The 17,304-nt window shown below is 42.8% G+C and overlaps 1 protein-coding gene across 8 annotated transcripts in view; it reads right to left on the bottom strand.

The window, feature by feature from the left end:
- Positions 1 to 17,304, bottom strand: part of PROM1 (prominin 1) — a 239,284-nt gene that overhangs the window by 19,325 nt on the left and 202,655 nt on the right. For 4 of the 8 annotated variants that reach the window (XR_012250681.1, XR_012250683.1, XR_012250682.1 and 1 more), the window contains 4 exons: positions 16,853 to 16,945; positions 16,208 to 16,323; positions 6,986 to 7,009; positions 6,538 to 6,606 (listed from right to left, as the gene is read on the bottom strand). Coding sequence is in view for 4 of the 8 variants with exons in the window: in XM_073647207.1 (XP_073503308.1) it covers positions 6,538 to 6,606; positions 6,986 to 7,009; positions 16,208 to 16,323; positions 16,853 to 16,945 (302 nt within the window). In the remaining 4 variants the exon portion in view is untranslated. Of the gene's footprint in view, positions 1 to 6,537; positions 6,607 to 6,985; positions 7,010 to 7,042; positions 7,384 to 16,207; positions 16,324 to 16,852; positions 16,946 to 17,304 lie in introns of those variants that run through there. The other 4 variants (XR_012250684.1, XM_073647219.1, XM_073647228.1 and 1 more) reach the window with 3 other exon arrangements.

The raw sequence follows: 17,304 nt of genomic DNA, 5'->3' as shown, positions 1-17,304 counted from the left end.
TGGAAGTGTTTTTTCCCTTTCCTCGCTTTATCATTTATCTCCTTTCCCGTTGGTTTTCCCTCTGTTGTAGTTGAGAAGTTGTTTGTATGCAAGGTGGTTTTGGTTTTTCCCTTGTACTGTCTCGTTCGTCTAAATACTGTGTTTGGGCATATTATTTCTTGTTCCCTTTGGTTGTGATCGGGGTCCTTCTCAGGACTAGATTACTGAGGTGCAGGGATCTTCAGGAGGTAGGGGTTACGCTGGCGGCCTGGACCTCTGTACCTTTAACAGTACCTCCAGGTTGAGGGATTAGTCAGGGCCCCAGCTTAGGGTCAGCTTAGGCCCCCTACCTCCAGTATACAGAGACAGCGTGACATTTTCACCGACCCACTTAGTTTTTCTCCAGCTACTATGGATCCAGTAGCCGGTCTAGCTCGGCAATTGCAGAGTTTGTCCATGGAGCTGGCGGACGTTAGGTCCAAGGTTTGGCATCCTCAGGAGCAAGCCGGACCAGAACCTAAAGTAGCTCTCCCTGATAGGTTCACTGGGGGGCGGGACAAGTTTTTTGTTTTCCGGGAGGCATGTAAATTGTACTTTCGGCTGCGGCCTCGGTCATCGGGGAGTGAAGAACAAAGGGTGGGAATTGTCATCTCGCTCCTACAAGGGGACCCTCAATCTTGGGCGTTCTCTCTTCCCCCGGGTTCCCCGGCTCTCCAGTCAGTGGATAGGTTTTTCGCTGCCCTGGGACTCGTATATGATGACCCAGATCGGATCTCCCTTGCTGAGTCTAAGTTACGTAGGATCCAGCAGGGAGATCGTCCGGCGGAGGAATTCTGTTCGGAGTTCCGTAGGTGGGCCACGGACACCCAGTGGAATGACCCGGCTCTTAGGAGCCAGTTTTATCATGGTTTATCCGACAAATTACAGGATGTGTTGGCACAGTATGACTCTCCCGTGTCTCTGGAAGCCGCTATGGCCCTCGCTATTCGCGTGGACAGACGGCTTCGGGAGAGGTGCGGGATAACTCTACCCCCTGTGATGACTCCACCTCCTACAAGGTCCCCTCATATGGTGGTTCCCCTGGTCAGTCCAGAGGAGCCTATGCAATTAGGAGGGACATCATTTCGGGGGAGGGGACCGGTGGTGCGCCATAAGGCAGGAAGGTGTTTCTTCTGTGGGAGAAAGGGACATTTTATTGGGGGGTGTCCATCCCGTCCCTTGCAGAGTGAAGAGTCGTCGGAAAACTGTTGATCCCAGGTTGTGTGGTGGACGGCAATCTGGGAGTAGGTATTTCGTCCCTAGGTTCGTCTCAGTTTCTCGTACCGGCGGAGGTGGTGGTGGGTACGAGAACTGAGAGGATATCTGTTCTTCTGGATAGTGGGGCCGGGGCTAATCTGGTTGATGCTCGGTTTGCCCGGGTTCAAGGTATGCGGTTGAGTGAGTTGGCTAAACCCATCCCCATATTCTCGATCGATGCCAGGCCTCTCGGGCAGGGAAGTTTTTTGCAAGTTGTGCATGACGTAAAACTTCAAGTGGGGGCAATACATAAAGAACTGTTGTCTTGCTATGTGTTGGAGGGTCTTCCCACTCCTATTGTGTTGGGCCTTCCTTGGTTAGCTAAGCATAACCCGGTTATTAATTGGCAAACCAGGGAGATAAGCCAATGGAGTAAATTCTGTAATAAAAACTGCATGAACACGGTCATTGGTGCGGTTACTCCTTGGGTCTTACCTCCATTTCTGGCGGACTTTGAGGATGTATTCTCGGAGAAAGGGTGTCAGGAACTACCTCCTCATCGCGTGTATGACTGTTCTGTAAAACTGCTCCCTGAGGCCAAGTTACCTAAAGCTAGGTTGTATAACCTTTCTGGTCCTGAGAGGCAGGCCATGAAGGATTATATCTCAGAAAGTCTGGCTAAGGGGCATATTAGACCTTCATCTTCACCGGTGGCTGCGGGGTTCTTCTTTGTTAAGAAGAAAGATGGAGGCCTACGCCCTTGCCTGGATTTCCGTGAACTTAATCGGATTACGGTCCGAGATCCGTATCCGCTCCCACTTATTCCCGATCTCTTTAATCAGATCGTGGGCGCCAAATGGTTTTCTAAGTTGGATCTCAGGGGGGCGTACAATCTGATTAGGATGAAGGAGGGGGATGAGTGGAAGACGGCGTTTAACACTCCGGAGGGGCATTATGAGAACCTTGTCATGCCATTCGGTCTGACTAATGCCCCGGCGGTGTTCCAACACTTTGTTAATGACATTTTTCGCCGCTTGGTGGGACAGTTTGTTGTCATATATCTGGATGATATCCTAATTTACTCGCCGGATCTGGTGTCTCATCAGGAGCACGTTAGGCAGGTGTTACAGATCTTGCGGGATAATAAACTGTATGCCAAGTGGGAAAAGTGTGTGTTCGCCGTACAGGAACTCCAGTTTTTAGGCTTCCTGGTTTCAGCGTCCGGTTTTCGTATGGACCCTGGGAAAGTGCGGGCAGTTCTTGAGTGGGATCGGCCAGAGAATCTTAAGGCACTACAACGTTTCCTGGGGTTTGCTAATTATTACCGAAAGTTCATTCGTAATTTCTCGTCCATGGTTAAGCCTCTCACTGACATGACTAAAAAGGGGACGGATTTTTCTAGGTGGTCTGACAAGGCTTGTCAAGCATTCTCCTCTTTGAAAAAATGTTTTGCCTCGGCGCCCATACTCATTCAACCTGATGCGTCTCAGCCATTCATTGTAGAGGTAGACGCTTCCGAGGTAGGGGTGGGAGCAGTATTGTCACAGGGTTCGTCCCCTGGTAAGTGGCATCCGTGCGCCTTTTTCTCTAAAAAATTGTCGTCCGCTGAGAGGAATTACGATGTCGGCAATAGGGAACTCTTGGCCATTAAGTTAGCTTTTGAGGAGTGGCGCCATTTTCTGGAGGGGGCAGTTCATCCGGTCACCGTCATCACCGATCACAAGAACCTGCTATATCTGGAGTCCGCGAAACGTCTGAATCCCAGACAAGCTAGGTGGTCATTGTTTTTTACCAGGTTTAATTTTGTCGTTACATATCGTCCTGGGTCAAAAAATGTAAAGGCGGATGCCTTATCTCGTAGTTTCCCGGGGGCCGGGAATACGGACGACCCGATTCCTATCCTTCAGGAGGGGGTGGTGGTTTCGGCAGTATGCTCTGAGCTGGAGGAGGAGGTATTGGAGGCTCAGGGGGACGCCCCTGTTGGACCTCCAGGGAGATTGTTTGTTCCAGATCAGTTGCGACAAAAGGTGATCGAGGCACACCATAACTCAGTTTTTGCAGGACACCCGGGGAGTAAAGCAACTGTGGATCTCCTCTCACGTCGGTTTTGGTGGCCTAATTTACATAAGGAGGTGGTAACTTTTGTCGCGTCCTGTGGGGTTTGTGCGCGCTCTAAGACCTCACATACCCGTCCGTCTGGGGCCCTCTTACCTTTGAAGATCCCGGAGCGTCCTTGGACTCATCTGTCTATGGACTTTATTACGGACCTCCCTCCGTCTTCGGGTAAAACGGTCATACTCGTTGTAGTGGACAGGTTCAGCAAGATGGCACATTTTATCGCTCTTCCGGCTCTCCCTAATGCTAAAACTCTTGCGCAGGTGTTCATTGGGGAGATTGTGAGGCTTCACGGGGTACCCTCCGAGGTGGTGTCTGATCGGGGGTCTCAGTTTGTGTCTAAGTTCTGGAAGGCGTTTTGTGCACGGCGGGGGATGCAGTTGTCATTCTCATCGGCTTTTCATCCTCAGACCAATGGTCAGACGGAACGAATGAACCAGAGCTTGGAGACATATCTCCGGTGTTTTGTGTCAGAGAACCAGGAGGACTGGGCTTCTTTCTTACCTCTGGCAGAGTTTGCTCTTAATAATAGGCGGAGCGAGTCCACTGGTAAGTCCCCGTTTTTTGGGGCATATGGTTTTCACCCCCAGTTTTGTACTTTCAGTGGGGGGGGCTCTTCGGGGGTTCCTGAGGAGGAACGATTTTCCTCATCACTCGCTTCAGTATGGAGAGGGGTGCTGAAGAATCTGAATACTATGGGGAACCGATACAAACGTATGGCTGATAGGAGGAGAGTGTCTGGTCCGGACCTAAGTGTGAACGATCGGGTATGGTTGTCTACCAGGAATATAAAGCTTAAGGTTCCCTCCTGTAAACTGGGTCCCAGGTTCATCGGGCCGTACAGAATCAGTTCTATTATTAATCCGGTGGCATTCCGTCTTGACCTCCCCCCTACGTTTAAAATTCACAACGTGTTTCACAGATCATTGCTTAAGAGGTATGTGGCGCCGGTGGTACCGTCACTTTTACCTCCCCCTCCAGTGGTTGTCAATGGTAACTTGGAGTTCCAGGTATCGAGGGTCATTGATTCACGCTTTAATCGCCGGTCCCTTCAGTACCTGGTTCATTGGAAGGGGTATGGTCCTGAGGAGAGGATGTGGGTTCCTGCGTCGGATATTAACGCAGACCGATTAGTTCGGGCCTTCCACACGACTCACCCGGATAAACCTGGCCCTGAGGGTCCGGAGGCCCCTCGTAGAAGGGGGGGTACTGTCACGGGTGTGTTGCCACGAAGATCATCACGAGTACACAGCCTGACTTCTCGCAGCTGACTTGTTGGTGCTTTGTGTTTCTCGGCAGTGAGGGAGTTAATTCTCTCTCTCTCTGGGCTAGATGAGGTCCAGCCTCGCCCAGCTGCAATCAATACTTCTGTAGTGAGACTCCTTCATATACCTGCTGGTCTGTTTGGGAGGTGTCGGTGAAAGCATTTCATTCAGACTGACAGAGCGGATCGTGGTGTTTGGAGTTGCTGAGATAAGTGTATTTGGAAGTGTTTTTTCCCTTTCCTCGCTTTATCATTTATCTCCTTTCCCGTTGGTTTTCCCTCTGTTGTAGTTGAGAAGTTGTTTGTATGCAAGGTGGTTTTGGTTTTTCCCTTGTACTGTCTCGTTCGTCTAAATACTGTGTTTGGGCATATTATTTCTTGTTCCCTTTGGTTGTGATCGGGGTCCTTCTCAGGACTAGATTACTGAGGTGCAGGGATCTTCAGGAGGTAGGGGTTACGCTGGCGGCCTGGACCTCTGTACCTTTAACAGTACCTCCAGGTTGAGGGATTAGTCAGGGCCCCAGCTTAGGGTCAGCTTAGGCCCCCTACCTCCAGTATACAGAGACAGCGTGACAACTATCATCTGTGTATCCACCTGACTTCTGCACAACACAACTGATGGTCCCAACCCCATTTATAAAGCAAGAAATCCCACTTATTAAACCGGACAGGGCACACCTGTGAAGTGAAAACCATTTCTGGTGACTACCTCTTGAAGCTCATCAAGAGAATGCCAAGAGTGTGCAAAGCAGTCATCAAAGCAAAAGGTGGCTACTTTGAAGAACCTGGAATATAAGACATATTTTCAGTTGTTTCACACTTTTTTTGCTAAGTATATAATTCCACATGTGTTAATTCATAGTTTTGATGCCTTCAGTGTGAATGTACAATTTTCAAAGTAATGAAAATACAGAAAACTCTTTAAATGAGAAGGTGTGTCCAAACTTTTGATCTGTACTGTACACATATATATATATATATATAGCCTTCCTATCCGCATTGGCATTGGGTGATGCACTTGTAGTCTTATGCTTCTAGTGGCAGATCTATGTATTGCTGGGTTACATTTATATCCAGGGGGCTCCCTAACTGTTTTTCTGCTTCTCTGTGATCTGATGTTGTTCGAATATTAGTTTTATCATATATTTATCCGATTTTTAGGTGTAGCAAAGGGAATCTGTCAGTAGGTTTTTGCTACCTCAACTGAAATCAGCATGATGTAGGGACAGAGACCCTGATTCCAAAGATGTCGATTGCTGGTGTGCTTGCTGTCATTTTGATACAATCCCTGTTTTCTCTGCTGCAGATCTAGCAGAGCTCAGAATCCTGAGATATGTATAACCCCGCCCACACCCCTGATTGGCAGCTGTGTGCACTATACATTGACAAAAAGTTGCTAATTAGTGGTAAGAGCGGGGTTAATACAGAGCAGTTGACTAGGAGGCACGATACACCTAGTCCTGTAGTAATAATTTCCTGCTCATAAGACACTGATTTTATTGAAACAACAGCACACAGCCTAGTAAGTGACACATTGCTGGAATCAGGCTCTCAGTCCCTACATCATGTTGCTCTCCGATTACATAGCAAATCCTGCTGACAGATTACATTTAATAAAAGTGTAATTCAGATACTTGCCTGGCAATCAAAATTGTTGAAGTCAATTACTTCATGCAACGTGACGATCTGAACGATGGCTAATTAATTTTTTTTATTGTTTTAATAGTTTACTTAAAAAATAAAAAAAAGTTTGCAAATTTCTTAACGAAAAGCTAGACCAGACCATCAGCTAGCAATGAACTCTATAGATTAGCAAATAAAATGAAAACATATATGTTATATGTCCGTGCAACCAGGACAGCCAAAAGTCATGCAAGAAAAAAAATATATCATGCATAAAAATGAATGATAAACAGATAGGCATGCTTTAAAAAATGTTTTACCTTGTCATAATAGGATTGCGTATACCATACAAATACTCATTATGATAACCATTATTACCATTTTCCATACTGTAATAAAACAATTGCATGAAAAAAAAATAAATTGATGTATCATGTAAAGAAAAAAAAAAAAGATCAATAATTTGGAAAATAAAATAAAATGAACGTGACATGTGATATTTATTTCTTTGTGATCCTGTGTGACAATAACAGGATAATTAAAAGAGTGCCATGCAATAAAAATCCAAAACTGTATTAAAATAAATAGAGTTAATATTATCATATTATTTCATCGTGCATATTATTGAAAATTAGTGATTCTGGTATAAAAAAAAACATAGATAAGCACAGACTGACACAAAAGGTATCACAAAATACAAGATAGTCCCTTTGTAAAGATTATACAAAAATAATAAAAAAGAACACAAAAATTGCATAAAAAGCTTACTTTTTCATGGGGACAGTTTCAACACTACAAGATATAAAAAGAGGGAAAATTACTTTTAAAACGGCAAAGTTAGTATGTAATAAATTTCTAAAAAAATATAAGCTTGTGCTCTAGTGGGTCAGACTTTCAGTCAGTCCTGATTTTCTTTTACATTTGGCTATAATGCCAGAAGCGCCTTGAGAACAATGCAAGTGCGTTCCGGCAGCACCGTTATTACTCAATGCAATGTATAGGATTTGTCTGCATCGGTGAAAGCAAAATACAAGAGGAAATATGGATAACGTATAGCGGTAAAGGTTCTCGGAGAGTGAATTAAAACTGAAGAAAGAGGAATGAGGAGGTCGAATGGTAAAAACAGTTATCATAAAGTGAAATGCCAAGTCCCTGAAACAGAAGTACTGTAGATAAGAGAAGAAAAACCAATTAGGACGGACACATTCGGCCACAGTGAGGAAGTTCAAAAGCAAAGTTTGTTGTAATCGTATTGGTCATGTGGTGAAGTCATGATCATGAAACAATAAAACGATATCAATTAAAAAATGGCCAACTGTGATGGCACTACTCCAGCTATGTGATCATAAAGTCATGGTTCGTTGTGGGTCTAAATTCTAGGAAATATTTCCTAGAATAGATAGACTCACTAAAGTCTAGTAGAAGAGGATCTCCAAATCTCCAACAGCATTCATGCCAGTAAAACTTTTCGAGAAAAGTCACCTCACACTAAGGGCGCTTTCACATTGCGCTTTACTCCATCGGGTTTGTGTCTGAACCCCCTCTCGCAAAACAGAATTCAGACATATGCTCCAACGGGACCAGAGCCCATCATGGAGCCGGCAGAGTGTACAGCAGAGAACCTGGAGGAAAGCCACACAAACACGGAGAGAACATATAAACTCCTTGCAGATGTTGTCCTTGGTGGGATTGAACCCAGGATCCCAGCGCCACATGGCTGCAGTGCTAACCCCTGAGCCACCGTGCCGCCCATAGCAATCAAAGTATTTGGCACCTAATGAGTTAGCTTTCCTTAAGTCCAAGTTGGTATTAGCAACTCATACAGGGAAAAAAAAGTGCATGCCCCCAGTGAAATCACCCATTTAGACTTAACTAAAGTTAACTCATTGGGTTCCAAATAATTTGATTGCTAATATCTTTGCCAAAGAGAGACCAAATTGAAAACAAAAATGTTTTATTCCGCTCTGCAGCCACTATTACATTGTGCGTCCGGTTCAACATGTAAAATTTGGTGAAAGGTCAACTTTAAAAGAGTTCTCTGAGAAATGTAAAAATGTAATAAAATAAATAATACACGTTTTCTAAATACCTTTATTTAGCAAAAATATATGCTTTATCTAGTGCACCAAGTCAAGATTTCAAAGATGGCAACTGCAATGTATATCATTGTGCAGCCCGTCCTAGATTTCAGAATACAAGCAGTAAGACGGGCTGCATGGAGCTAGAGACATACACACTAAAACTGTCAGGCTGACTGAGATGGATCTGAAGAAAGGCGTCTATTTTCTCCTTTAGTCCACTCCGCTCAGTGTCCTGTCAGGTTGACTGAACAGACGCCTGGCCGGAAGCTGCTCTGACGTGACCTCTGTCTCGAGCAGATGTTCTTCGAGCAGCCTGTCCTACTCGGTGTTCTCTGAAATCTAGGACGGGCTGCACAAGGATATAAATGGCAGTTGCCATCTTTGCAATCTTGACATAGTGCACTAGATGAAGCATACCTTTTTGCTAAATTAAGGTATTTAAAAAAATATTTCAATACTTAGATGTGTATTATTTACGTTATTTATTTTATTACATTTCTCGGAGAATCCATTTAAAGAAGTAAGTAAGCTTATTTTTATTTAATGGTTGATCAGCATCTGCAGAGTTAAGAATCTTTGTAATATACTTTACTACCTTATTTTGCTTCTTTCTCTCTCAAACACCATGCTGAAAATGTTTTTTTGAACTGCCTAGTTCATGCTCTTTTAGAATCTGCTTTGAGCTGATGCTCTACAAAGAATCCGTAATCAAAACCCAGTTCCGATCACTTTTCTCTGTGAGTATGGGAGAGGGGCACACAGATTCTTGGCAGAACATCAGTTCATAATAGCTTTTAAAAGAGCATGAACTAGGCAGTTAAAAAACACTTTTATGGTTTCATAATGCTTAAAGGCAATCTCACCAGGATTTTGCTATGCAATCTGATAGCAGCATGATATAGGGACTGAGACCCTGATTCCAGAGATGTGTCACTTCTTTTACTGAGTGATAGAATCACATTTTTCTCTTCTGTAGATCTAGCAGAGCTCGGAATGCTGAGCTCTGTATAACCCCGCCCACACCACTGATTGGCTGCTTTCTGTGTACATTGTATAGTGACAGAGAGCTGCTAATTAGTGGTGGGGGCGTGGTTGGACCAGAAGTCACAAGACAACTATTTCTCTTGTGATAATCTGCTGCTGATAAAACACTAATTGTATTGAAACAGCAAAACACAGCTTAGTAAGTGACACATTGCTGGAATCAAGGTCTCTAGTCCTAAATGCTGCTGCTCTCAGATTACATAGCAAAAACTTGGTGACAGATTCTCTTTATGAAGGTAGACCTATAACCACAGAGTTCATCCTATAGCCTAACATGTTAATCCAGAGGAAGGCAAAAACCCCATGAGGCAGATGCTAATTGCCTTATATTAGGAGAAAAATTCCTTCCTGACTCCCCATACAGCAATCAGCCTCGTTCTCTGGATCATCGTCCCATTGCAGAAACTAGTACTTATAACCTGTAATGTTATATTTTTCAAGATGGGCATCGAGGTCCTCCTTGAACTTTTGTAGTGAATCAACCACTACAACATCATGCAGAGGAGTTCCATAGTCTCACCGCTCTTACAGTAAAGAATCCGCGTCTGTGATTATGATTTAACCTTCTTTCCTCCAGACATAGAAGATGCCCCAGTGTCACAGGCCTAAGGTGTCAAAGATCATTAGAAATATCTCTGTACAGTCCCTTCATATATTTGTATAATGTAATAAGATCGTCCCTAAGCCATTGTTTTTCCAAACTGAATAATCCTAAGTGTAATAACCTGTCTTGGTATTGCAGACCCTCCAGTCCTCTAATAACCTTGGTCGCTCTTCTCTGCACCCGCTCTAGTTCAGCTATGTCTTTCTTATACACCGGAGACCAGAACTGTACACAGTATTCTAAGTGTGGTCGCACTAATGACTTGTATAGAGGTAAAATTATGTTCTCCTCATGAGCATCTATGCCTCTTTTAAAGCATCCAATGATTCTATTAGCCTTGGCAGCAGCTGCCTGACACTAGTCAGTAAAGTTGAGTTCGTCATCCAGCCATACACCCAGGTCTTTTTCAGCGACAGTTTTCCCAAGCCTCCAGCTTATATAAATCCCTCCGTAGTATTAAATTATCCTCCTCAGCATTGATTACCTCGCAGAGATTAGTATCATCTGCAAATATTGAAATTATACTCTGTATGCCCCCTACAAGGTCGTTAATAAATATGTTAAAAAGAAGGATGCATCATCCACATCGAAAAGAGCCGGAGGACTGCGATTAAGGGCAGAGAGGAGGTACAGACGCCGCCGCGAAGAAGCCCATCAGACCGCACCATGCTCATTTAAATACAGTGTGGGAGATATTCAGAAGATATTTTTGGGGGTGTATACAGTGGGTGTTAGGAGATAATATACAGGTTTGTAGAATGCAGTACAGGAGCGGATAAAGGTGGTGGCATTTGTTGAGATACTCAAAAACTGGTGACAAGTTCCATTAATAACCACACTCTGTTTATTTTATCACTTGACCAGTTATTAACCCAAATACATATATTTTACCCTGGGCACATTTTTCTAATTTTATGTACCAACCTTTTATGTGACACTGTATGAAACACCTTTGAAAAGTCCTAATAGACAATATCCACAGCATTAGCCAGGTCCAGTCTGGATCTTACTCCTCATAGGAGATGATCAGATTAGTTAGACAGGACCGATCCCTCATATACCCATGTTGATGCTGGGTCATGAGGTTATTCTATACTCCATACAGTATAATGGCCCCACATAGTCCTCCATACAGTATAATGGGCCCCACATAGTCCTCCATACTGTATAATGGGTTCCACATAGTCCTCCATACAGTATAATGGGCCCCACATAGTCCTCCATACAGTATAATGGGCCCCACATAGTCCTCCATACAGTATAATGGGCCCCACATAGTCCTCCATACAGTATAATGGCCCCACATAGTCCTCCATACAGTATAAAGGCCCCACATAGTCCTCCATACAGTATAATGGCCCCACATAGTCCTCTGTATAGAATAATGGGCCCCACATAGTCCTCCATATAGAATAATGGGCCCCACATAGTCCTCCATACAGAATAATGGGCCCCCCATAGTCCTCCATATAGAATAATGGGCCCCCCATAGTCCTCCATACAGAATAATGGGCCCCTCATAGTCCTCCATACGGAATAATGGGCCCCTCATAGTCCTCCATACAGTATAATGGCTCCACATAGTCCTCCATACAGTATAATGGCCCCACATAGTCCTCCATACAGAATAATGGTCCCCACATAGTCCTCCATACAGAATAATGGGCCCCCCATAGTCCTCCATATAGAATAATGGGCCCCCCATAGTCCTCCATACGGAATAATGGGCCCCTCATAGTCCTCCATACAGTATAATGGCTCCACATAGTCCTCCATACAGAATAATGGGCCCCACATAGTCCTCCATACAGAATAATGGGCCCCACATAGTCCTCCATACAGAATAATGGGCCCCACATAGTCCTCCATACAGAATAATGGGCCCCTCGTAGTCCTCCATACAGAATAATGGACCCCACATAGTTCTCCATACAGAATAATGGGCCCCACATAGTCTTCCATACAGAATAATGGCCCCACATAGTCCTCCATACAGAATAATGGCCCCACATAGTGCTTCATACAGTATAATGGCCCCACATAGTCCTCCATACAGTATAATGAGCCCCATATAGTCCTCCATACAGTATAATGGCCCCACATAGTCCTCCATACAGAATAATGGGCCCCACATAGTCCTACATACAGAATATTGGGCCCCACATAGTCCTCCATACAGAATAATATGCCCCACATAGTCCTCCCTACAGAATAATATGCCCCGCATAGTCTTCCATACAGTATAATAGGCCCCACATAGTCCTCCATACAGTATAATGGGCCCCACATAGTCCTCCATACAGGATAATGGCCCCACATAGGGGTGGTGGTTCTGGTGTCATGGGCCAAATATAACCACCGTGCAGGCCAGAGTTTAAAATGTATGCCATAGGGTATTTATTGTGCACAGGTTCTATTCAGAATGTTTATAGAAGTCCCTCATTTGCTTTGTGTATTTTTATTTCTCTGGATATTGTCCCAGTAGCTAAATAGGAAAGGGTTCTTTACTGTTAGAGCATCAGACTGTGGAAAAAAATATGATAAAATGTGTAATTAAATTGGTGGAGAAAGGTTGAACTTGATGGATCTAGGTCTTTTTTTCAAGCTGTGTAATTATGTAATCTCAAATAGCAGTGTGCACCTTCAAAACAGCTGGTGCGACAAGATGAACCCTGGATAGCATTGTCAATAATGGAACACATTTTATTAATGAAAATGGCAGAAAACAAGGAATATAAACAAGTAAATAAACAGTGAACTAACACAAGTCACTCCCTTCTACATTCTCTAGCTGCAAAGTCACTGAAACACAAGTCACACACATAAGTCAAAGCAAACTTTGTGCAAATCACTGCAAGCTCGTTCACTTGCCATTTTAGATTATTTAAATATTGGTGTTTTTACTTGGCAGGAATACAACTTGTAGCTCTGCAATGTTTGCAAAGTACTTTCAGCATGGTGCTTGAGAGAAAAGGAAGCAAACTAAGGTAATGGAGTATAATACAAAGTTTCATAACTTTGCAAAGGCTGATCAATAATTAAATTAAAAAAAAAGTTTACTTACTCTTTGTTATACCAAACTAGTTAAAAGGAAAAAACTCCTATGTATCATCTTCCAATATAATTCTATTCTATTTCTAATCACATTAACCATACAAAGCCCAAACACTCTTTAGTAGTACCGATACAGAGAGAAGCCTTATTCACAGTAAGTGACCAAATAAACGTAAAATTACCTGGGGCCAAACTCAAGTCACTTTCTGCCTGCAGTAACCCCAAAGCCAAATCTAGGACTATCAAAGTTATCGTCTAGCCCAATTACACAAAACAGATTTGTTATATCATCCCAAAAATGATCTGAAACACTCAAAACTGCACTAAGAATAGTCCTCAAAAAAAAAAAAGATTGCCTGCAAAGATCATGCGGCTCGACAGCACAAGATCAGCTGCAGAGAAATATACTGTAATGAACAGTATGATGCATTAGACCCGGAACAGCAGGGGTAGTGCTAGGTCTGTAGGATAGGTATGACTTCTTTTGTTATTTTATAACATTCTAAGAACTATTATTTTTTTATTTCATGACTAAGCAATCAGTTTAACCTTGTAAAATGATAGCAAACAAACAAAACTTTGTAGATCTCCACAGGACCGGCCAAAATACATTCCATTTCAGTTTATATTTATTGTGGGTCTGCAGCAGCCATAAACTGATGAGTGGCTGTGGTCACACAACCACATCAGGTGAGCACCATTCACTTTGGTCTCCCCACTCGTACATGGATAAAACCAGTGTTTTATCAGCAGGAGATTATCACTACAGGACTAGGTGTCTCGTGCCTCCTGGTTCAGCCACATCCCCCCCACCACTGATTAACAGCTTTCTGTCAATAATTTCTCTGCACATAAAGCTGACAATCAGTGGTGTGGGGCGGCGTTATACAGGGCTCATCTTTCTGAGCTCTGCTAGATCCGCAGCAGAGAAAACTGTGATTGTGTCACAACTAAGTAAACTAAGTGATATGTCGCTGGAATCAGGATCTCAGCCCCTACATCATGCTGCTGTCAGATTACACAGTAAAAAATCAGCTGATTACTAGGTAATACAGCAATAGATACACAATGTTGGATATTTAATCATGTAAAACCCTGACTACCCCAGGAGGAGTTTGGTTACTTCACCAAACGCCTATACCCTTTTAGATCAAGAATCTCAGGTCCTCACTGCCAGATCTCCACAGTAAATATTGTATACAACATATAAAATGAAAGAAAACAGGCTCAATTTATATATAAAAATGTAAAGTCACTACTATGAAGCAATACAGACACACACTCACATACTGTATATGCTTATGTATTATACAGCATTATGTGTATATATGTATGCGCGTGCGTGTATGTATATATGTATGTGCGTGCGTGTGTGTATATCTATATATATATATATGTGTATATATAATATATATATGTACATACAGTACAGACCAAAAGTTTGGACACACCTTCTCATTTAAAGAGTTTTCTGTATTTTCATGACTTTGAAAATTGTACATTCACACTGAAGGCATCAAAACTATGAATTAACACATGTGGAATTATATACTTAACAAAAAAGTGTGAAACAACTGAAAATATGTCTTATATTCTAGGTTCTTCAAAGTAGCCACCTTTTGCTTTGATGACTGCTTTGCACACTCTTGGCATTCTCTTGATGAGCTTCAAGAGGTAGTCACTGGAAATGGTCTTCACTTCACAGGTGTGCCCTGTCAGGTTTAATAAGTGGGATTTCTTGCCTTATAAATTGGGTTGGGACCATCAGTTGTGTTGTGCAGAAGTCTGGTGGATACACAGCTGATAGTCCTACTGAATAGACTGTTAGAATTTGTATTATGGCAAGAAAAAAGCAGCTCAGTAAAGAAAAACGAGTGGCCATCATTACTTTAAGAAATGAAGGTCAGCCAGTCCAAAAAATTGGGAAAGTGTCCCCAAGTGCAGTTGCAAAAACCATCAAGCACTACAAAGAAACTAACACACATGAGGACCGCCCCAGGAAAGGAAGACCAAGAGTCACCTCTGCTTCTGAGGATAAGTTTATCCGAGTCACCAGCCTCAGAAATAGCAGGTTAACAGCAGCTCAGATTAGAGACCAGGTCAACGCCACACAGAGTTCTAGCAGCAGAAACATCTCTACAACAATTGTTAAGAGGAGACTTTGTGCAGCAGGCCTTCATGGTAAAATAGCTGCTAGGAAACCACTGCTAAGGACAGGCAACAAGCAGAAGAGATTTATTTGGGCTAAAGAACACAAGGAATGGACATTAGACCAGTGGAAATCTGTGCTTTGGTCTGATGAGTCCAAATTTGAGATCTTTGGTTCCAACCATCGTGTCTTTGTGTGACGCAGAAAAGGTGAACGGATGGACTCTACATGCCTGGTTCCCACCGTGAAGCATGGAGGAGGAGGTGTGATGTTGTGGGGGTGTTTTGCTGGTGACACTGTTGGGGATTTATTCAAAATTGAAGGCATACTGAACCAGCATGGCTACCACAGCATCTTGCAGCGGCATGCTATTCCATCCGCTTTGCGTTTAGTTGGACCATCATTTATTTTTCAACAGGACAATGACCCCAAACACACCTCCAGGCTGTGTAAGGGCTATTTGACCAAGAAGGAGAGTGATGGGGTGCTACGCCAGATGACCTGGCCTCCACAGTCACCAGACCTGAACCCAATCGAGATGGTTTGGGGTGAGCTGGACCGCAGAGTGAAGGCAAAAGGGCCAACAAGTGCTAAGCATCTCTGGGAACTCCTTCAAGATTGTTGGAAGACCATTTCCGGTGACTACCTCTTGAAGCTCATCAAGAGAATGCCAAGAGTGTGCAAAGCAGTCATCAAAGCAAAAGGTGGCTACTTTGAAGAATCTAGAATATAAGACATATTTTCAGTTGTTTCACACTTTTTTGTTAAGTATATAATTCCACATGTGTTAATTCATAGTTTTGATGCCTTCAGTGTGAATGTACAATTTTCATGATCATGAAAATACAGAAAAATCTTTAAATGAGAAGGTGTGTCCAAACTTTTGGTCTGTACTGTATATATATATATATATATATATATACACACACACACAGTATATAGATAGAATAGGAGCAGGATATACAAATGCACACAGATTTCTTCTTTTTTCTAAATTCAGGCCTCTGTGATGAAGTAATCTATAGCTCAATAGTATGCAGACATAAACATGCACTTACTCATCATAAACATCTTCTGTCTCCATTCTACGATAAAACTTTGCTAACTTGATAGCAAAAATAATAGCAGGGATTAAAAATACCGTCGAGCCTCCCAAGCCAAACCAGAAGGAATTCTAAAAAAAAAAAAAAGAAAACAGAAAATAACTTTCACAACTCGTAAAAATATTACAGGTAAAATGTATTATTTGTATTATACACAGGGCATGAACTCGAAGTACACCGGTGATAACCCCTGTGCCATACATCCCCCCGCGGCTCTGCATCAGGCATGTATCAGTTCTGCACAGGGTTTCTCTTCTGTTTCTGCTTTATTTTTCAATAAATATGATAGAATGTGTCCCTGAGAATAATTGTTCTCACTATAGGGGTCGGATCATGCCGGCTGAATGTTTTCCGCACTGTTGTGCCGTTACCACAGCACCTGTCTCCCCAGGTAATAGACTAAATAAATGAGAGGGAGTTAAAAAGTGTAAAAAGAGGTAATTTTCCAGCAGGATAGAAGCCTTGGTACAGTATGTACAGTGAGTGGAAGAAATGAAACGCCGGATGGTAATTCCCTGTGCACAGTGGTTTCACTGTAAATACATCCCAGGTTTTCTATTATTTTCTAAATGAAATGATGAGAAATATGAAGTTCTTTACCACCGAGTCTATTATGTAACTGCATAAAAAGACATCTACTGCAGTATCTACGACATTTGCCACGGGTTTACATCCTGCAACATCCAGGGCGATCTGAAAAGACAAGATCAGAAAGATGGCGTCAGCTAAAGAAGAATAGTAACAGATTGTTCACAGCATATCTGGAGCATCTTCATGTGTTGTTAACCTGCCTACTGACTGTTATCATTTCCCATATAGAATTATTGTACACTACAAACATTAGGCAAATCCGTCAACAGCCTGAGACCTTGACCTTCAGCTTTTGGACCTTTGGGTGTTATTCAGGGTACTCAAGAAGAAGGTAGAAAAACCCAGCCATGAAAAGGATAATGAATAAAACTTCAGATATATTGTAGAATTAAAAACGAGCTTCAATGCAAAAACATGCTAGTCCACTTAGGACATGAGACTGACGCATTTCGGTTAAAAGC

Source organism: Phyllobates terribilis, unplaced genomic scaffold, assembly GCF_046119375.1.
Source record: "Phyllobates terribilis strain yellow unplaced genomic scaffold, ASM4611937v1 Scaffold_1__5_contigs__length_1240528914, whole genome shotgun sequence".
NCBI lineage: Eukaryota > Metazoa > Chordata > Amphibia > Anura > Dendrobatidae > Phyllobates > Phyllobates terribilis.
This window is presented reverse-complemented; position numbering and strand designations above follow the sequence as displayed.